Genomic DNA, 22,330 nt, shown 5'->3' with positions numbered 1-22,330 from the left:
AAGACAGCTGGGAAAATCCTCAGCCTTCAAGTAGTTTTTAACAAGAATTTTAACAAGCTCATCAAAGTAGTGAGTTTTCCCACAATAATGTTTCGGACCCACAAACATTGCTGGAGGAGGTGAAGTGGGAGGTGGGATGGGTGGGTGATTTGGGAGGTAGCAAGGTTCACTGGTTCTGCTTGCTACAGACAAACAAACTCAACGTTACACAGAACATTACAGTGCTGTCCAGGCCCTTCAGCCCATGATGTTGTACTGACCTTCTGACCTACTCTGAGATCAATCTAACCCTTACCTCCTGCACAGCACTCTCTCTCTCCATCATCCACGTGCCCATCGAAGAGTTTCTTCAATACCTCTAATTCATCGGTCCCCGATGGCACACTCCAGGCACTCACCACTCTCTGTGTAAAATTTTACCTCTGACATCCTCCCCCTATACTTTCTTCCAATCACCTTAAAATTCCGCCCCCAATTTTACTGCCTCTCCAAATGCTCTACCATTCTGAGTGGTCTTAGGCAAGTGATTCCACTGCGCTGGAGGGGACATTGCAATTTCCCAAAAGAGTTTTGACAATCATTTCCTCTGTCCATTTGGTAAACCTCTTGCTCTGGTGGAGCTCAGAATACAGTGTATTTCGAGCTTATTCGCATATCCTGAGGCTCTTTTCAGACCGTCCCTCAGGATTGAGGGTGACTTGCTTCAGCTTCAGTTCTGTGGGCTCTGAGGCAGCGGATGTAAGGTATCTTCACCTCCCCCGTCACCTCCATATACCACCTCCCAGCTTCAGTCACTACTTCCGCTCTCCCCTGCTCCTGCTGCCGGCCAACCCGCTTCACCTGGATCCCCCTATCGCTCGCCAGCTATTAGAGCATGGAACACAGAACAGTACAGCACAGGAACACGTCATTCGGCCCACAGTGTTGTGCTAAACCAGCTAAAAAGTTAATCAAACCCTCCCCAAACTAATCCCTCCTACCTACACAATGTCCATATCCCCCTGTCTTCCTCACATCCGTGTGCCTATCTAAACATCTCTTAAAAGCCTCTAATGTATTTGTCTTTACCACCATATCAGGCAGTGCATTCCAGGCATCCACAGCTCTCTGAGTAAAAGATTTACTCCTCACATCTCTTTTGAATCTACCCCCTCTCGCCTTCAATGTATGCCCTCTGGTATTCGACATTTAAACTCTTATTATACTTCTGTTTCATCCCTTCCCTCCATCCCCTTATACTTGGCTACCTCCTCTGAGGTTTTCAGTCTAATGAAGGGTCTTGACCTGAAACAGTGACTGCCCATTTCCTTCCACAGATGCTGTCTGACTTGCTGACTTCTTCCAGCAGTTTGTTTTCCTGCTCCAGATCCCAGGATCTGCAGTGTCTTGTGTCTCCATGTGACCTGAGTGGTCCGTCCACCTGAGCCAACTGAGGTAATTAAAGACTCAATGCTGGGGATGGGAAAAATACACCAATATTAGTTCACTTATTATGCAATACCTAGTCAGTGCTGTAAATTAAATTTGCTTCTGCACCTTTACGGGATTGAACTTTCTCAAAAGGGTTAAGCTAATCCCATTAATCATCAGGATGCTTTTAGGAGTGACAGAGAATTATTGGAGACCAGCAATTGCATTGTGTTGCACAGACCCTATTTGCTTATTCATCTGTAGAACATCGAACACTGTAGCACAGTACAGGCCCTACAGCCCACAATGTTGTGCCTTCCTTTTAACTTACACTAAGATCAACCTAACCCTTCCCTTCCACAGAACCTTCCATTTTTCTATTATCTATGTGCCTATCTAAGAGTTTCTTAAATAACCCTAATGTATCCGCCTCTACCACCAGCCCAGGAAGGGTGTTCCACGCACCCTCTACCTTCTGTGTAAACAAATCTTACTTCTGAAATTCCCCCTTGTAGTTTCTCCCAATCATCTTAAAATTATGATCCCTCGTATTAGCCATTTTTGTCCTGGGAAAAAGTCTCTGGCTATCCACGCGATCTATGTCTCTTGTCATCTTGTACACCTCTCTCAAGTCACCTCTCCTCCTCCTTCACTTCAAAGAGAAAAGCCCTAGCTTGCTCAATCTATCCTCATAATACACGCGCTCACAGGAACATTAAATTCCTCGGTGTGATCATTTCACAGGACCTATTCTGGACCCAGCACACAAGTGCAATTATGAAGAAAACACAATATGCCTCTACTTCCTTAGACATCTGCAAATATTTGGCATGACATCTAAAACTTTGACTAACTTCTATAGATGTGTGGTGGAGAGTATATTGACTGGCTGTATCACAGCCTGGCATGGAAACATCAATGCCCCTGAATGGAATATCCTACAAAAAGTCTGGACATGGCCCAGTCCATCAGGGGTAAAGCTCTCCCCAACGCCGAGCACATCTACATGGAGGTTTGTCATAGGAAAGTAGCATCCGTCATCAGGGACCCCCACTGCCCAGGACATCCTCTCTTCTAGCTGCTGCCATCAGGAAGAAGGTACAGGAACCACAAGACTCCCACCACCAGGTTCAGGAAGTTATTATCCCTCAACCATCAGGCTCCTGAACCGGAGGGGATAACTTCACTCAACTTCACTCGCCCCATCATTGAAATGTTCCCAGAACCAGTGGAGTCATTTTCAAGGACTCTTCATCTCATGTTCTCAATATATATTGCTTATTTAATAATTTATTATTATTATTATTTCTGTTTTTGCATTTGCACAATTTGTTGTCCTTTGTACACTGGTTGCCACTGGTGAGGCCTTTCCTTAATTCTATTATGGTTATTGTATTTATTGAGTATGCCCGCTAGAAAATGAAAGTCAGGTTTGTACACGTTGACATATATGTACTTTGATAATAAACGTACTTTGAACTTTAAACCTCCTCTGCACCTCTCTAAACCTTCAGCATCCTTCCTATAATGAGGCAACCAGAACAGAACACAATATTCTGAGGATTCTATAGATTAAGATGGCTTTGCATTGACGGTGCTTGCTGGTACTTGTCTGGGCTTTAAGGTGTCTGCTACAGATGTCCAGGTGCAGGAGGACAGGGATCACTGCTCCGAATTAGAATATGAACTGCGTGTTGGGTTTGATGGTTTGATCTTCAACCTGCCCTTGCCTCAGATGGCCAAAGACTGTGGCTGCATACAACAGACAATCATTGATTCCCGCCTTTATTAGAATTGGCCACTAAGATATGAGGCTCTGCATTGGCCAGCATACTACCATGCATCTTCATAATGGGGTCAGTTGTCTACCCAGGAGGCAGCTTGATAAAAGAGGATTGTGTAAGTCAAGACATGGGCAGCAAGGAACAATCTGCTGAAGCAAAGGAACTCAACGTGTCATAGAACATCAGACAATACCAAGCCACTTGGCCAACAAACTTGTGTCAATCCTGACACTGGTTGACACTAAATGTTCTCCTGTTTATCATCCATATTCCTCCATTCCCTTCAGATTCATGCAAAAGCTTGAGCAGAATTTTTGGAAGGAAAGGAATTGCCTGACATTTTGGGTCACACCCTTGCATTGCCACCAAGGTTTTGACCCAAAATATTGAAAATTCCTTTCTTCTGATAGATGCCGGTTGACCTGCTGAGTTGGGTCAGATCCCAACATCTAAGGTGTTTTGTGTACTGCAAGGATTTGGATCCTGGCAGCTTTAGAGAGGACAGGATATGGGAAATAGACTCCAACACTCATAGCCTTTGTGTTCCTTTTCATCACCCTTCCAGCTGCGTCCATCTTCACCTTCCCCTCCCCACCACCATCCTGCTACATCTCTCTCCTTTTCTTGTCTTCTTCCCCTCATATCCATATGCCCCCGGCCCCAACTTCACCTCTCCACATCCCCTACCTACCTCAATCTGTTCGTCACCTTATGGATCAAAGCCCTTCATCGCCACCAGTCCCCCAGTCACCCCCGGCCCCTGTCACACTACTCCCCCTTTCCTCTCTATTTTTGCCATTTCCTTTCTCAGCTCTCAGACCCAATGCAGGCATTCAACCTGAAACATCAGCAGTTTCTTCTGAGTTGCTGAGTTCCTCCAGCAGGTTGTTTGTTGCTCCACCAGATTCCAGCACCTGCTGTGTCTTGTGTCTCTTAGATCAGCAGTGTATTCGAGTGGAAAACAAGGGAATGTATGATTCAGCAGCAGTTCGGCTGAGACATACATGCTATTGCAAAGGTGAAAACAGGTAGTCTTAGTCATGCCATTGGTATGTAGATGAAATCATTTTGCTGGGTCAAATATAACAGCAAGTCACAAACAATCAACGACTTTGTTTCAGACTGAATGTTGCTGCATGAGGGTTGAGTGCTGGCCAGCATCCCTAGAACTTCCTTGTTCTTCTCCAAAACACCATAATGTGATCTTTAGTGTTCACCTGAGAGGTCCTGGTTTGACATTTTATGCAAAAAAACTACAGGGATCTGACTGTGCTGACCTCCCTCACTACTGCAGGCAGGGTTAGGGTTAGGTTTAGGGCTTGGATTATGTGCTGAAACCTCCAAGACAGCAGTTTCCAACCCGAGGTCCATGGATCCCTTGCTTAATGGTATAGGTCCATGGCATAAAAAAAGGTTGGGAACCCCTGCTCTAAGAGTCCTTAGCTCCTTCTGAAGACCACAGTTTCAAAGTTCAAAGGTTCAAAGTACAGTTATTATCAAAGTACTTCTGTACCACCATATCTAGCTTGAGAATCATTTTCTTACAGGAGAATAAAGAAATAGAATTTATGAAAAACTTTTTCATCAACAAAAACTGACAAACAACCAATGTGCAAAAGCAGTCAAATCATGCAAATAATTTTAGAAGAGTAAATAACTAATGCTGAGAAAATGAGCTGGAGGGTCCTTGAAAGTGAGTCTATAGGTTGTGGAGTTAGTTCAGCATATGAGGTGAATGAAGTTATCCACGTCGATGGTTGTAGGGTAATAAGAGTCTCTGAACCTGGCGGTGTGTGACCCAAGGCCCCTGTACGTCTTGCCCGATGGTAGTGGTGAGAGGTTTGGAATGCTGTCGGCCAGAACACGCTGACACAGTGGTACACAGGGGCATCAGCACTGGAGAAGGCAGTGTGAATGGCCCTACAAGAGTATAACATGATGTGTGTATTGTACAGTATAGTAGCACAAAAGACATGCCTTCCTGGTGTAGGAATTCCAGTGGGGGACTTTTCTGGTTTTGATTAGGAACTCATTGTTTTTCTATGGTTATGTCACTGGTGATTAATCGCAGACACCATGTCAGTCAAACAGATTCAGGAAAAATAAAACAATGCTGAGTTCCTGATGTCACTGCAGCCATGGAATTCATACAGACCCTTCCCAGGGTCACCCGATGGAAACTGCTCTGCCCATATTTAGACTAAACCAGTTTCTTAGGGAAACAAATGCAAGTTGATTTTTCGGTGAGAAAGAAAGTACTAATCTGTTAAACTAAACAACTGCGGAAGTGCTGTCTCACTCTTCAGTCCCTCGCCCTCTGCTGATGTGCAAGGACATGGTTCCATGTGCCTTTTGCAATTCAGTGCAGTGCCACAATACAGCTTTTCATCCAGGCTGGGTGGCACAATGAGTGCCCAGTCCTATCCTTGCTCAAGACCTGGGCATGACTGCTCCAACTGGATAGTGATGGGGAGTGAGTATTCACTACTCTTCACTAACCTTGGGCCACTCTCAGGTTGAAGGAACGACGCTTCTTATCCTGGCTGGGAAGCCTCCAACCTGACAGCATGAACATCGATTCCTCTAGCTTCAGGTAATTTCTCCCCCTTCCCCTTATCTGCTTTTCCTTTCCCCATTCTGGTTACCCTCTTTCCCCTTCCCTTCTCCTCACTTCCCCCAGGTGCCCTTTCTCCTTCCCTTTCTTCCATGCCCCACTGTCCTCTCCTATCAGATTCCCTCTTCAGCCATTTAACTATTCTACCTACCAAGCTTCTCACTTCATCCACCACCCCCACCCACCCACCTTCCACTTCCCCTAGCTTCGCTTATCACTTGCCAGCTTGCACTACTTCCCCTCCCCTACCTTCTTATTCTGGCTTCCCCCTCCTTCCCTCCCAGCCCTGATGGGGGGGGGTCTCAGCCCGAAACTGGTACTGCTTATTCTCCCTCACAGATCCTGCCTGACCTGCAGAGTTCCTCCGTGTTGCTCAAGATCTCCAGCATCTGCAAAAACCTCCTGTGTGGAGAAGCAAGTCATCCCCAGTCTCAAGAGAGCATTAATGAGAAGAAGCAGGTGTGTTTGTACGCTCTAAATGCCAGCAAGTACAGCAAACTCAGAACTTTTAAGATTTTCTAAGTAATACTAACTAATGTTTTCTAATCAGCCAGATGTTGCTCATGATGAATCTTTACTGAAGAAATATGTGTTTTTGTAGCTTGCGAGGCTCATTATTTCTGGGTTGAGTGCCTATATTATTGACGACTATCAATGGGAGTGCACATGGAATTCTGCTCCCCCTTGTGGGCAGTCTAATATTGCACTGGCACCGTCTGGAATATTAGCACTGCAATTGGCCCTGGTTTTTCTTTTTGTCTGGAGAAGTGGGGCGAAGGAAAATTGTCCCTGTCTCCTGGTTATACTGTTCTCCCAGGTAAAAGATCTACATTAATTTAGATTGTCATTTAGAATGGAATAACCACACATTGCCAAAGATGAAAAATGAAGAACTTTATGCCACCGGGCATCTGTAGAATATTCTCCCCACATCTTCCTAAGTGGAGAAAGGGTGGGAATAATTTCAACAGTAAATCAATGGATTTCTCACTGATAACGTTTCTGATTTCAGTGGGGTGAAGACCATATGACCACAAGATATAAGATAAAAGATATTAGGCCATTCAGCCCATCAAGTCTGCTCTGCTATTAGGTCATGGTTGATTTCTTTTTTACCCCAGTTTCCTGTCTTCTCCCCTAACCCTAAACCCATTTTACCAACCAAGAACCTGTCAATCCTAGACTCTCCTACTACTGGAGACATTCTCTCCATGTCCACTCTATCCAAGCCTTTCAGTGTCCGGTAGATAAAATCCTCCTTGACTTTCTGAACTGCATCAGGTCCAGAAATATCAAACTCTCCTCATATGTTAATCCTTTTATTCCTGGGATCATTCTCTTCAACCTTTTTCTAGACCCTCTCCAGGGCCAGCATACCTTTCTTTTGATACAGGGCCAAAAATTGCAGGCAGTATTCCAATTTTGGTCTGACCAATGCCTTATAAAACCTCAGGGGTGCCTAATTGCTTTTATTTTCTTGTCCTCCGGAGATGAATGCCAACGTTGCGTTTGCCTTCTTTACTACAGTCTCAGCCTGCAAGTGAGCCTTGAGGTAATCCTGGTAGTTTGTGTAACAAATGGAATGGGTGAGGAAGATGCTGGATATATTTGAATCAAGGATTGTTTTGTGGTATTGGAGAACGAAATAATTGTTACTCTGGATCTAATGCAGCACAAATAAAAACAGTAATATAAAGACCGCAATAAACATAGAACACATACATAAAACATGCAAAAGATAAAATGAACATATAAATAAAGCTACTTAAAATACACAAGATCAGGATCTTGGCTCTAAATACCAACTGCTATTCCACAGAAAGAGGCTTCATCTCTGAGGCATGCGTTCGTTCAGCACAGGACTTGCTGCTCTTTCATGCCAGCTGGGTGCTAGTTAGTTCCAGGAATTGCTCATTCATCCTAAAGACTTATAGTTTTGTAAACACATTCTGATGACGTCGGGTTTCACTTTTAGTTTTTTTTAATCCTGTACAAATCACCGGTAGAATAATGTCAAACCAGCCGGGCAAGTAATCAGGTGACTTTTTGGAGGGAAAGGTTGATGTCAGTTCTGAGGTAAACTCAACAGTTTATCTATCTCTCGCCTACGAATTCTATTCTTATTTGGGATTTTCAGAATTCTGACTCAACCTCCGAGCACCTTCTGTTCGATAAAGGTCACCGACTGGAAGCCTGGAGCGATTTGCACTATCTGATTATTTTATTCGCCCTACCTCCCGGTGAGCCCGCAGTGCCGGCGCGTACCCCGTTCCGAGTCGCGGTAACGGATTTCACCCGGGATTGCCTGAAAATCTCCGGGCGAAGGGTGTGTGAGAAGATGGAGAGATTTGGGGTGTAAAATACCTGTATTCTCATTACAATTCATTGACCAGCTGCATCATCCCGCACTGCATAGGCTCCCGTGCCTATTATCTGTGACGATGATGCCTCTTGTGGCCGAATAGCAAGAGATTAGAAAGTGCCTCGACACACGGAGTGTCGGGACCCTGCATAGCAGCAAAGCGAGCGGCGAGGGAAGGGAAGGGATTAATGGGACGTACGTTATTTTTAATATTGATAATACAGTTTTTTAAAGGAAGACCCGGTGAATGATTGACGACGCACTGAGGCTGGGCTATTGGCCTGGGCGTTGCAAGGGGAGGGGATAGGCTAATTAGGCGTCTGCTGAAGGGTTCACACGCGACCACGGGCTGGAGTGTTGCAAGTGTGTTGGTGAGAGGATACATTAGTGTCCCTGTTACCTGCATAATGCAGGAACAGTAGCAGCGTTCAAAATATGTATCGTTTCACCGCCAAACTCTGACCGTCTGGACTCAACGCTGCTTCTCTCTCTTCCTCCTTCCCCCACTCAGTGTCTCCGGCACTTTTATTTCCACCCTGTCTCCCCTTCGGATCTCCTTCCTTCTCCCCCCGCATGGATCCAGCCTCTCCCTGTCTGGGTGCCGCCTGCCCCCCGTCCGTAAGCGGCGGCCGGGATCACCATCAGCCGGCGGGCGCCCGCTCTTCGGCGCAGACGCCCGAGTTGAAGCGGCAGGCGGTGAAGCGGCACCATCACAAGCACAACCTGAAACACCGCTACGAATTCCGCGAAACCTTGGGCAAAGGCACTTACGGCAAAGTGAAGAAAGCAGTTGACAGATCCGGCCGAGTGGTGAGCATTTCTGCAATTCATTCTATATTTTAAATAAAACGAATTATGTTATTTAAATCTGTTTGCATGTTAGCATCAAGTTTTTCCACCCGCTGGGGAAATTTGCAGCACAAAGACTGGGTGGGGAGAGAGATGCTGACGGCATCTCTCCTGAGCGTTCCCGTCAACTTCAATGAAACTGACTCGCTGTTAATTTCCCTGGAGTACGGCGCCTTTAAATTTAATGACTCGCTTCATTTACACCCGGATCCCGGAGATCGGGGCCTCTTCCAACCTGCCTCATCAGCGGTTCTGCTCGCCATCCCAACCCGCGTCTAACAGATTTGGGATCGATGCTCTTTCTAAACGGTTAGACCATAATTCCGAGGCCGAGATGCTGTACCGTCCTGATGATGGGTCTCGGCCCGAAACGTCCACTGTTTATTAATTTCTATAGATGCTGCCTGACCTGAGTTTCTCCAGCATTTTTGAGTGTGTGGTTTTGTTTTTTAAACAGCTTCATACACAATAATCTCCGAATTCCTCCTGTTTGTAAAAGGCTGTGTTTTATTGTAATATGATCATAGATTTTCTAATGCAATTTTCCAAAATATTACAGAATATATTTTCTGCGTGTATATGTTCTATATTATACAATAAAGCATGTTATCGTTTATATTATACTGTGTAATTTTCCTCACCTTGTTATGGTTTGAAGAAAATATTATATACATCCATATATATTTCCTCAAGTTATGGTTTGAGGATTATATAATGCACGTTGAAATGGATTATAACAGATCCAGTTAATAATTAAAACATTTAATATCGGTCAGACGACAGAACTGTCCATCTGCCTGAATATATTTTGTTTAAATGATGCCAAGGCATAATTTTACCCTGTTTAAATTTCCAGAGGCAGCAGATATCCGTGGCACTGTTTGTCACCCGGTGCTCTGTTGTCTGCACCAATGAAATATTAATCGGTGATTTCCTGCACGTTTTCCCGAAAGTCTGGGAACCGAATCCCGCTGTCCTGCCGGTTCTGAAGCAGAGCCGGATGGTTACGGTGGCTGCAAGTTGTCGATTTTGTTCCGCGGGACTTGGTTATGAAAACTGTTTTGACTTTCCTTGCCTTGTACGAGTTCCCGTTTCACACAACTAGTTAAAAAGATCATGCAGGCTGCCGGTAACACCCAGTTTGAATTCTCCAATACAAAACCACAAAATACCGCAGGTGTTGGAAAACTGAAATGAAACAGTGGCAATATTAAGCATCTGTAGAGAGGGAGACGAAATTACCATTTCAGGTCAATGACCTTCTATCAGAACTGCCGCGCTCTACTTCTCAGTAGAGCGCGCCTGACCATTTGGAAATTTTGGGAGTCTTTTCAAAGTTTTCCAAACCATAAAATCTAACAATGTCTCCACCTCTTTTTTCCCCCTCCCCCATAGGTTCTGATAATGTTTATAAACCCGTTCAAAACTAATGTTTAGAGGCAGGTGTATTGAATGGGCTTGAAAATTGGAATGACCGTCTGCTGTTCCCTTTGCAGTGTGGCTAACTTGACTTGTCTGCTGTCGCCAGGTTATGAACACCCAACAAATGGACATCCCTGAGTACCAACAAACTCCATAACACAGGAGCAGAAGGTCATTTGGCAGATTTATCATCCTTCTCAACCCCATTCTCTTGCCTTCTTCCTGTCGTGTTTAACGCTTTAATTCACTTTTTTCCTATTACTATGTATTGCATTGTACTGCTACCACAAAGTTAACAAATTTCATGACATATGCCGGCGATATTGCATCTGATTCTCATGCTGATTAAGTTCAGAAGTTTGATATATTTGTTTCTATGGTCAGTAGAACTAGTTTCCAGTCTCCACTTTTAGTAAATCTTCCTAATCAGTTACCATATTGGGGGGGGGGGTGTTTTCTTGCTTAACAACTTGTGGCCATCTGTAAAAACAACCTGATCATTCTCATGGACAGCCTGTAAACAGCCTTCCCCCCCCCCCACCCCACAGTGTGAAGCCATAGGCAGACTGCGTCTATAGTTCAATTTTCCTTCATTGAAGCGTCCAAGTTGTCAGTCTTTGTGTGCAGGTTTTCATTGTATTTGTATTGTGTTTCTTTGTTTTACCATGAATGCCTGCAAGAGAATGAATCTCAGGGTAGCATATGGCGACTTGGGTGTATTTTAATAATAAATTTACTTTGGACTTTTTTTAATACCACTTGTTGAAATGTAACTAGGATGGGGCAAATTAGAATATCTACTAGACGCTGTGTTTGGCTCAGATAATGGCCAAGTTTAGGATTAATTCGGATAGCTGCAGGGATTTTAATGAAACAGAACGATGCACAGATGGTAAAGCGGCTGGGTTTTCAGTTTGCTTTGAACCAGCGTTCTGCAAGTCACTGGCCGGAGATGGACAGGTGGAGATGCCGGTCCGCTGCACTCACTGGCTGACCACAGCTGCTTGCCTGAGCTACCAATAGAAGGACGGTCTCTGCACTGGTCCCTGCCTCGTGGCTGCCGTTGAACCCAGGATGAAGTGGCAAAGTTCACTGAGATCTGCCTTGGTGATTTGAGCATATCAGGCAAGGGCATTTTGAAGGATTGCACCCGTCGCATATAAACAAACTTCAAATTAAATCCATTATCAAAATATGCATAAGTCGCCGTATGCTACTGAGATTCATTCACAGTGGAACAAAGAAATATAATAGAATCAATGAGAAACTGCACGTGGACAAAGACTGACAAACTGTGCAAAGACAAAAATAATAATAATAAATAAAACTGAGAACATGAGGTAGAGTCCTTGAAAATGAGTTTGTGGAATCAGCTCAGTGTTGAGGTGAGTGAAGTTATCTGCTCTGCATCAGGAGTCTGGTAGCTTGTTCTGAGCCTGGTGGTGTGGGACCTCGGGCTCCTGTACCTCCTTCCTGATACCAGTAGCAAGAGGAGAGCACAGAGCACGGCCTGGACAGTGAAGTCCTTGATGAGGGATGCCACTTTCCCTGAAAGTGGAACTTCTTCCTGTATAAAAGTTTCTGCCTGCAACTTGAGTCAGAATTAGAATCGGATTTATTATCATTGATGTATGTCGAGAAATTTGTAGTTTTGCGGTAGCGGTACGGGGCAACGTATAAAAATACCTTGGATTATAATAAAAGATTAGAGGTGCAGAGGGACTTGGAAATCCTTGTGCAGGATTCCCTAAAGGTTAACTTGCAGGTTAAGTCGGTGGCAGAGAAGGCAAATGCAAAGATAGCATTCATTTAGAAAGGACTGGAGTATAAAAGCCTTCCCATCCTCCAGCATGCTGGCTCACTCCTGAGACCATATCATGTGACTGGCCACTTGCCCGTGAATCATGTGCTTGGTCATTCTCCCAACTCTCTTGAGTCCGGGATGTACGACCGAGTGAGCTGTTTGACCACAGTGATGCCAGATTCTTTTCAAGGGCCATGGTAATCTCAAAGGACGTCTTATCCACGTGCCAGAGAGGCTTGGATCTGGGGGAGCAGCCCAACGAAACTGAAATCAATGAATCCCTGGCTAGTTTGTATTAATTGTGTTGTCACTTTACTGAACTGATTGTAGTGATCAGGGTGTACAAAATGACAAGAAGCATAAATCAAGTGGCTAGTCAGAGACGTTTTCCCCAAGGCAGAATTAGATTATATGGGGGGCATAATTTTAATGTGATTTGAGGAAAGTGTAGGGGGATGTCAGGGGTAGGTTTTTTTAACAGAGTGGTGGATGTGTAGAACGTGCAGGTGGGGTGGTTGTAGAGGCACATTAGAGATATTTAAGGGACTCTTGGCTAGGCACATGGATAATAGAAAAATGGAGGGCTATGTGGGAGGAATGGGTTAGATTGATTTTAGAGGTAGTTATAAGCTTGGCACAATATTGTCAGCTGAAGGACCTGTGCTGTAGATGTTACTTGTTCTATGTTTCTTTTTGGGTTGTTCTTTGAAAGTGGAGAAGACTTATTGTTTTGTCGCTCTGAGATGAGTGACACATCCAGTATTTGGGCTCTCAAGCTATGGGAGATGGGGCTGGGAGTGCCTGACGGGTGGGTGTGTAATTTGGAAGATGGTGCTCTATCCACCATTTACACGGGGCTTCTGTGTGTTTCTGATGCATGGTCTTGAAATTCTTAATACAATCCCAAATTCCTTTACTTCTTCACTTTGAGTGATCGTGGGCTGCTTATTCTGTGGGGAGTGTGGCCGGGAAGGGGGTGGGGGGTGGAATCTTGCATTTTATTTTCAGAGGCTTAGCAGCCCTCCTTGAATTGTTTCCTTTGTCTGCCTGGTAATCGCTTCCTATCACCAATTCTCAGAGTAGTGTTTCGAGAATCAGTTTTCAGACAGTGATCTGCCCAACAGAGTTGCTTGATTTTTTTATATATATTGGGGGGCCTCAGTGCCAAGATGTTGGCCTGAGAAAGAACATTGATATCGATTTGCTTATCTGTCCAGCACCCTGGAGAATGCTACAAATTAAAACTTCTGCCTGTTGCATCTTGATGGGATTGCATTCCCTGGGAAGGGCAGACCCTGCCCCGTCATTCATCTAATTGAATGCTTTCAGGGGAATGGAACGACAGAGTGACGTGTGGATTGGAATCTAGCTATTGTGTCATGTAGCAGTGAACTTGCACCCACTGACCATTGAAAGCATTAGGAAAAATCCTGCAGAATTAGGCCTTTGCTATTTGGTTTTGGGTTATTAGTGTCACACGCACCAAGATGCAGTGAAAAGGTTCCCTTGCGTACTGTTCATACTGACCAAAACCTGAAAGGGTGCGTTGCGATAGAGTAAGTTAAAGCAATAACAATGCAGAATAAAGTGTAAAAGTGCAGTGCAGGTAAAAGATAAAGTGCACTTAAATGAACCGGATCCTAAAACTGGAGCTGATAACATTTTTTTTCATGAAGTGCCTTTAATGCAATAAAACATCCTGAGACAGAACTGGATAGCAGGCCACATGAATAATTGTAGAGGTGCTCAGCTTTGAAGCTGTAGAATCAGTAGGGTGTGATGTTCTCCTAAGGGGTTGTCTATTGGTGGTTCTAGACACTGTGTACATAGGGTGTGAGAGAGCAAGATCTCAGAGGCTGTTAATGTTGGAGCGGATCAAACCGAGGATCAGCACGATGGCGGAAAAGGAGGCGCACAAACGGCTTGAAGGACCATATAAAGCTGATTACAGAGCAGTGGAGGGAAAAAGCCAGGGATAGATTTGAAATTTGGGCTTTTTGGGAGCCATTGTATATCATCAAACACAAGGTTGCTAGTGCTTTGGTGCCGATTAGTGTGACATCCCAGTTTATGAAGAGTAAACTGTCGATTTGTGGAGGGAACAAAAATAACAATTTCAATCAAGCTTTATCACACAGAAATATTTGGATATTGTGTGTAATGGTAGAGTTTTCTTTTCATTGCCTTAGTTAGCATTGACCCCAATTTGGAAAGACCAAGACAGCTTGTTGTTGCTCCTGCATGAATACTAGGTAAGGTGGATTGTACTAAATAATAAATTGAGAGGAACAGTGCCTAGGGCAACAAAGGTGTAAGGAAACCAACTACTACTATTTTTTTTCAATTATTCTAAATGTGTGTCTTTTTCCAGTGAGCCTAACTTCCATTATCTCTCCTGAATGACCCTTAAGAAAGTGGGTAAACTACTGGGTTCATGTAGTCCCACAGTGCTTTCAGACAGGGTGTGCCAGATCAAGTTCAAAGTAAATTTATTCTCAAAGCATGTGTATGCCACTATATACTACCCCAAGATTCATTTTCTTGCAGGCATTCACAGTAGAGCAAAGAAATACGATAGAATCAGTGAAAAACTAAACGCACAGACTGACAAACAGCAAATGTGCAAAAGAAGACAAACTCTGCAAATACAAAAAAAAAATGAAGATGGTAAAGTTGTTTTGGCAGTTGAAAAGTACGTTTATGAAAGGGAAATTACAGGCTGGAGATTGCAGTGATAGTAGCTCAAAAGTATATCTCATAGTTTTGTGAGATGCCCACAAAACATCGCCATACAGTATATTGCCCAGTAACAATGAAATAACGGCGCTCTATACCCAAAAAGGGGGTGGGTTATTGTTTAGGGTTTAAGGATGCCTCTTCCCCTAAATGCTGTGGGGAAACTGTTGCAGGAAAGCAGCATTCATCATCGGGGAACCCCATCACCCAGGACGTGCTCCCTTCTCACTGCTACTATCAGGAACAAGGGTCTCAGGACTCTCTCCACCAGATTCAGGAACAGTTACTACCCTTCAGCCATCAGGCTCTTAAACCAAAGGGGATAGCTTCACATGTCCCATCAGTGAAACGTTCCTGCAACCAATGGGCTCACTTTCAAGGACTCTTCGTCTCATGTTCTCGATATATATTGTTTTTTTTATTTATTATTATTATTTCCTCTTTTTCTCTTTGTACAGTTTGTCATCTTTTGCACACCGGTACAATGCTGTAGTTGGGCGGTCCTTCATTGATGCTGTTATACTTATTATTCTATAGATTTACTGAGTATGCCCACAGGAAAATAAATCTCAGGGTTGTATATGATTTGGACTTCGATAATAAAATTTACTTTGAAGTTGGAAAATATAAATCAGCAATTTTTCTACTGCTTATAAATGTCTTTCTATATAGATTATCTATTATCATTTACTTTAATAGTTACATAGTGGTTTAGAAATAATACACTAGATATTTATCTTTACAACTTAATCAAATGGTGGAATTTTTATTACTGCTCAGATAAATGCAGTACCCAGGCAGTGTTCAGCGGCTCTTTTGTACTCGCTGGAGAGACGCTGCCCCCTAGCACTATGTCAGTTGGCCTGTGTGATCACAGGGGTTCTCACAACAGTGCCCTCATTGAGTTGGTGCTTTTCTGGATGGGAGCCCTGGATGAGATTATTCAAACAGGTGCAGCTGTGTGAAAGGCAGACTGTTCGTTAAACATGGGAGAGGGATGGCAAAGAACATGGAGAGCAGGTAAACGTACTGATTAACTCCGCACCCGTTCTGGTTCTGAAGCCTGCTTTCACTTTGGAGAAAGTTCAATTACAGTGTCGTATAATTAAGATACATTTGTAGTGCTGCACATTGACCCGAGGGAGGGATAGTTCACCAACCTTTCTTAGTTCTTCATGTTAAAAATACCTCAGGTCATCAGATTTCTGAGCTCTCTCTTTTTTTATATATTTAGATTTATATGTATATTTGTTGTATTTATATTTAGAGACTCCTGTCTTTTTCTAATGAGAAATCCTAGTTTGGAAACATGGAGTCCGACATATTTGAAAAGGCGAAGAGAGTGAGAGATATCTTGGTGGGCTAGTGCTAAATCTGTGCAATGTAAACAGAAAGCAGGTCTGAGTGGGGTTTAGGGGTTTCCAATTACCTATTAACACCCATCTGAAGATGGCTTGAATCTGCCAAATCCCTTATGGGGAAATTAAGCAGTGCTTGACAAAGAAAGAGGTCTAGACTTATCTGCCTTCTACCATCCTGGGAGCCTCATGGTTAACAAATAACGAGCTGCAGAGTCACTGGAGTAACTGATCTCATTCAGACCCCAGAGCCAGACAAGAGGTGAGGGGGAATTCCTAAGGGCTCTAGGAAACGGCCATAAGTTCATTAATTTCTCCCAGACTAGTTGGATTCGCCATGTGTCAGATCTCTGGTACTGCATCCTTTGCAATCTCCCTGGTATGAGGTGGATTTTGGTGCATCAACTTGTTTAGCTTCGTCAAAGGCTTGATCAGAAATTGGGTTGCTGACTCAGCGGTCCAGTCTGTGGGGGGGGCCTTCCTGAATGCCACGTGATGCAGAGCTTAACTACGATGCGCTCAGTGTAGCAGATCTCCACAGAGATTCAACCTGGAAGCATCCTCATCTAAACCTCGGCATTACGATGATGGGCACCTTCCTCAGCAGACTCGAGGCTGGAGGCTCACTGTGACTAAAGTTCTGACAAAGGGTTGCTGACTGGTTTCTCCTTCCACCTTTCCTGTTTTCATTGCATATCCCAGCAATCTTTCCATGGCTAAAGTTCGCCTGTAGATTCACAGCAAAGTCCTCTATACACATGTCAGCCCCAGAATAATGTAACAGTGGACACAAATTAATCTATCCTGAAAAATATCTATTCACCAGAAGCCCTCCTTGGGGGAGTGAAAATGTGGGTCTGGTTTTCCCACCCTCTCAAAAGAAAACTGAGACCAGGAATTAATTAAAATACTTTATATTAAAAAAACTGATACCGATATCATTTCTATAGAAACACGTATTGGGATGTGGAACCACAACTGGTAGGTAGAATTAAGATATGGTCCTTAATGCGGGTAAATGGGTTTTTTTGTGGATGGGAACAAAAGGTTGGCAAGGATGTGGTGGCCAACTGGCCTGTTTCTGTGCTGTACTATTCCATGATGTAAGTGATTGGTAAGCAGGAATGTGAGGCTATAAAGCTCGCGGTTCCTCCGTAAGTTGTCCTTTAGTTCCTATTTTTATTACAGGGCATCTGAAAAATTCATGGCCTTGACCAAGGTAACCAGGAAACAATACCACATTGTTCACTTCTTCTCAATTCTATTTTTGCTCTGGATTGGTATCAAACGCAGAGACATTAAACCTTTGATCTCGTTTGCAAATAAAAACTGCCAGAACTGCATCGTAAAAGGCTGTTCTGGTGTAGAATGCATAACTGAAATGTAATATCAGCAAATAAGTAACGAGCAATAAAATGTCCCTCTCGTGCAATTACAGTTAATCAGTTGCCAGGCTGCTCACAGAGTGCCCTGAATTGGATGATGAAGGGGGGAAAACTGACGACTGTCTCCCCAGTTTTACGCTGCTGGGCTAAGATGCTCGTCAAGTTCGACGTCCCTGAAATTGGTTCAGAGTCCATTCTTGGTTTGAAAAATTGGTTCCAATGTCCGTTTTTCAGGTGTGCGCTAGAGTCGGCTAGTTGACCTACAGAAGCGCACAAATAGGGTCAAATAGTCTACTCTAGCATACATCTGAAGACGAGCACTTGAAGCAATTTCGGGGATGCCTTTGGCGCACTTGAGCTGATTCTGTTCTTGCATCATCTGCTCAAAGATTTGTGGAAATACTGCGCCTAGTGTTATGGTGTCTGTTGTGTACTTTGGGGAAAGTTTTCCTCCCCATTTATCCAAGAGTAGTTCAAAGCTCCCTCATCACTCTCCACAAAGAGATTAAACCTGGAGGCATCCTTGTGTGGACCTTGGCAGACTCCAGGCTGGAGGCTCACCATGACTAAAGTTCTGAAGAAGGGTTGCTGTATAGTTTCTCCTTCCACAAGTGCTGCTTGACTGACTGAGGTCTTCCACCGTTCCCATTTTCATGGCTAAAGTTCACCTTGTAGATCCACAGCAACGTCCTCTGTTGGTCCCGGCTCACTGGGAACCGCACGGATCCATGAGCTAGGAGATTGCATGTTTGCGACTATGAATCGGTGGCCTGTCCACAAAACTCTCAGCTGTTACTCCAGTATTGTGGGAGTGCTGCACTGCCAGAGGTGCTGTTTATTTTTACTCACTCTGAACCGGATAATGAGCTAGAACTCCCTGGTACCATTTCAGAGTAGGTAATGATCAATCACCACCACAGGTTATCTGGTATTTACTGTGGGAGCACACTGTTGTCACGTTCCCTGTGCCACAATGATACTGTACCCCAAAACACCTTCATTCTGCTGAGAAGTGCTTTGTCTAATTCTCATCTCGTGAAAGGCAACATGTAATTGTAAGGCTGTAACTGTAGCCTCCAGGACAGCTGCCAGGTATCATTTGATAACCATTGATAATCCTATAAATGATAGTGTAATCACATGAAAAAACATCAGTGCCTTGTCCAATTGGGCAATGGGTCCCAATGAAGTTGAACTGTGGTGCGGTTAACTGATAAAAGGTTTGTATCATTGGATGGATGGAAATGCTTTTGGTAGCATGGGAATAGTTAAGGATAGTGGCAGTGGAGAATGCTGGCTGATCTTTGTTAATATATTCTGTGTCCAGTTAAAGAAAAAATAATCAATTGCGAGCAACAGATTCGGAGGACCACCTTGGGCAGTTTTAACCTTTCAGTTATTTCTTCACTTATTTTTTTTTCTTTGCTTTGGAGATTCCTCCATAGCCTTGTCAAAGTGGGTGGACCAGCCATCTTGAAGAAGCAGGGACTGGTCTCATTCAGGAATTCTGAGACCTCTTTGAGAAGGGTGAGGTATGTCAATCCCAGGAGCAGCCGAGATTAAGTGATCACTTGTAAACGCAAGAAGCACCAAGTGTCCTTGACTTCGATTAGTCTGGTGGTGAGCCTGCCGAAGATGGCTCATTATTCCCAGGCGTGTCCCAGCAAACCCTGACTCGGCAAGAGTGGCGCTTGGAGTGCTCTGTGCAAGAGGTCGAGTGCAGGGAACGATGCAGGTTAAACTTGGCCATGGCCTTTCCCTGCACTGCTGAAACTCACAGTTGCTTGTCGGAAATTGCACGATTCAAAGTATTTGTGAAGGTGATTATAGATGCAATCATCTGGTCGTCCTACAGAGTGAGAACGAGGTATGAGTACAGGAAATGCAACTAAATGTAAGGATAAAAATAGTTTTTTGACTATTATATGTTGAATTTTATAATTTGAATATTATTTTGTATTCGGTAGAGATCCAACAATAATATATAAATTTGTATTTAATTTGACGATTCCACTTGATAATCAGTGAGATACAAAATGTTACACCAAGGCGTTCTCCTACTGTTTGGGGTGAGTTGTTCCATCAGGATTTGGGATGAGGAGCAGGGCGGGTGAGGAAATAATGTAGAAATTGGGCTTATCATGATTGTGATATTCTGCAGATGCTGGCAACCTACAGTAACGCACAAAATGCTGGTGGAACACAGCAATTCGGGTTCCAAGATGGTCACAAGCTTACAGAGCAGTGAAGCTGTATAGCTTTTTTATAAATGTTCTCATAAATATTTGCACAAGGCAGATACTGGAGTTAAATCCATGACAATTAGCCCTGCAGCCCTGTTGGTTAGAGCTGGCCAGTGCTTGTTTGCTCAGGGGGAACGTTTAATCTGGCAGACATACATACGAGAATGCAGGCTGGCAGGGAGGAAAATTGATCGATTCAGGAGTTTGGTTTCCACCTGCTTGCTGACGCCCAATAGAAGATGTTTAATTTTGAAATACTGAAACCAGCAAATCAACGTCCTCTTGCGTAATGGCCTATTTTAAAAGAAAACAAGCCAGTGCGAGTGAACTTTAACCAGAAGTCACTCCTGTGTCTCTCCTGATTACTGCTGCCCCAGAGTTTCAGCTAAGAGGTTACACGAGGTGGTGAAGCATTCTGGTGAGATTTGAGAAGAGCCACGGTAGTGTAACACGTGCACACTGCGTGGCGGTTTGTAGCACAGTGAACCCACGAATGGCAACAGTCCCATTGGTTTTAACAAATGTCACAAAACAGCACTGAAGGCATTGACTATGAATGCAAGAACAGAAAAGCATTGCACAGTTTATCTTTGTAAATATTTTTAAAAATTACCAATAAAGTTTATTTTTATATTGAAAAAAAATCTGTTTATATCAGTTCAATATCAAAAAAAGAACCCTGCTTCAGCAACTGTTCAAGGTGATGGCTTACCAGCACCTCCTCTAGGTCAGGTAGGGATGGACAATAAACACTTGCTTGTCAGCTGTGTTGACATCCCAAGAATGAATTGGGAGAAGAAAAAAGCAGTTAACATTTGGAATACATTTTAGGGTTTTGTTTGTACTTCAAAGCAGCTGCCTTTTTTTCCTAAAGCACGGAGTCCCTGATGTTGTCAGGCAGCCCTCTGCCTCAGTGTGCCTCTCTTTAAGCACTGTTTATTAAATCCCCTCTGCTTCCCCTTCTATATATTCTGTCTTAGTGACTTTGATGGCATGTGGTCAGACTGTGTTCTTTATCACAGGTAAATATGGAGAATAAACCAGCCGCCTGCTACACCGTTCTTCTTCAGACAGGAGTGTGTCGCAGTTCTCTCTTGTCAGTCTTGTCTCTGAGTGGGAAAAGTGCATTTTCACCAGACTCATGGGTTTGCCATGAGGGGAGACTTGTCCTCCAAAGTTTGGAAGAATGAGAGGTGGTCTTGTCGTTGCAGGCCGAATACTTTTCCAGGGGTGCCAGTTGCAGAGTCAGGAGTAGACCATTCAGGAATGAAACAGGGAGACATTTCTTCAGCCATAGGATGTAGAACTTTGGAATTCCCTCCCCCAATGGGCTCAGGAGGCTCTGCCGTCGTGTACATTTAAAACAAAGACTGGTAAATTGGTTTATTACTGTCACATGTGCCAGTGTACAGAGGAAAACGTTGCTCTGCACGTAATCCACATGCAGCACTGCATCTCATCAGTACATCGCTTTTCTCTTTGCCCTATCTCAATAGCAGAATGCGTAGTGTTAACGTTACAGAGAGAGTGCGATGCAGTGCAAAACCATGACCACCAGCGTTTTCTCATTATTTCCAATACCCAACATCTGCAGCATTTTGCTTTTAATCACTTCAGTGACCACGAGAGACTGATTAAATGATAGAACTCGAGGATGTCCTGGCTATTCTGCATTTACTGACTTTTTCAGAACTCGCTGTCTGTAGTCTAGTTTTTCTCTGTATTGCTTACACAGACATTACCACTTTCCCACTTTGGTGTTTTTTTTTTCCCCCCCTCCTCCTGTACAGACTGTTGCTTTATCTTTTTACAAACCTTTTTTTTCCACTCTGTGGTCTTTAATAAGTAACACATCACGCATCAGTGCACAAACGCATCCCCTGTGAAGGCTGATTCCTTGAAATCCACTTAGAGGAGTAACCACGTGGGTCAGCTGCTGCTCAGCCTGAATTCCACAGTGCTGCACCCCCTCACTCCCTCCTGCCTGACCCAATAATGCTCTCCTCCTCCAACTCAGACACAAACGACCTGAATCTGAATTCTCTCTGTGGGATGATTACTGATGATGCATGCCGTCTCCTGCAGTGAACTGTTGAGCACTGACGTTTTTCTCTCTTTTTTCTTTCCCCCCCCCTAAGCTGAATCGGCTTTGGAGACAAAAGATGAATGTTTAGGCCAGACCAAAGAGACTGGGGCAGCCTTTGTGTGCCTGGTCGGCGTCTCTAAAGGAGAAAGGGTGCTGCGAGACCTTATTCATGTCTTGGAAATTCGGGGTGTGTGGTGGGGGGTGGGGAACACGGCATGAGGGGGTTGAAAATTATTTTAAGTCTTATGATCATCAAAATGTGATGGGAAAGAACTGG

At 44.0% G+C, this 22,330-nt stretch overlaps 1 protein-coding gene and 1 long non-coding RNA gene across 5 annotated transcripts in view; one reads left to right on the top strand and one right to left on the bottom strand.

The window, feature by feature from the left end:
* Positions 1-8,376, bottom strand: part of LOC134355461 (uncharacterized) — an 88,677-nt gene extending 80,301 nt beyond the window's left edge. For all 4 annotated transcript variants that reach the window (XR_010020088.1, XR_010020089.1, XR_010020087.1 and 1 more), the window contains exons 1-2: positions 8,173-8,376; positions 1,285-1,452 (exon numbers count right to left, since the gene is read on the bottom strand). This is a non-coding gene — a long non-coding RNA (uncharacterized LOC134355461). The remainder of the gene's footprint in view (positions 1-1,284; positions 1,453-8,172) is intronic.
* Positions 8,377-8,526: 150 nt separating this feature from the next.
* The window catches only part of nuak2 (NUAK family, SNF1-like kinase, 2), a 48,206-nt gene continuing 34,402 nt past the window's right edge, over positions 8,527-22,330 (top strand). Inside the window, exon 1 of the mRNA XM_063065380.1 lies at positions 8,527-8,980. Coding sequence (XP_062921450.1) covers positions 8,744-8,980 — 237 coding nt within the window. The 5' untranslated portion in view covers positions 8,527-8,743. The remainder of the gene's footprint in view (positions 8,981-22,330) is intronic.

The sequence above is a fragment of the Mobula hypostoma genome, chromosome 13 (genome assembly GCF_963921235.1).
Source record: "Mobula hypostoma chromosome 13, sMobHyp1.1, whole genome shotgun sequence".
In the NCBI taxonomy this organism is placed as follows: Eukaryota; Metazoa; Chordata; class Chondrichthyes; order Myliobatiformes; family Myliobatidae; genus Mobula; species Mobula hypostoma.
This window is presented reverse-complemented; position numbering and strand designations above follow the sequence as displayed.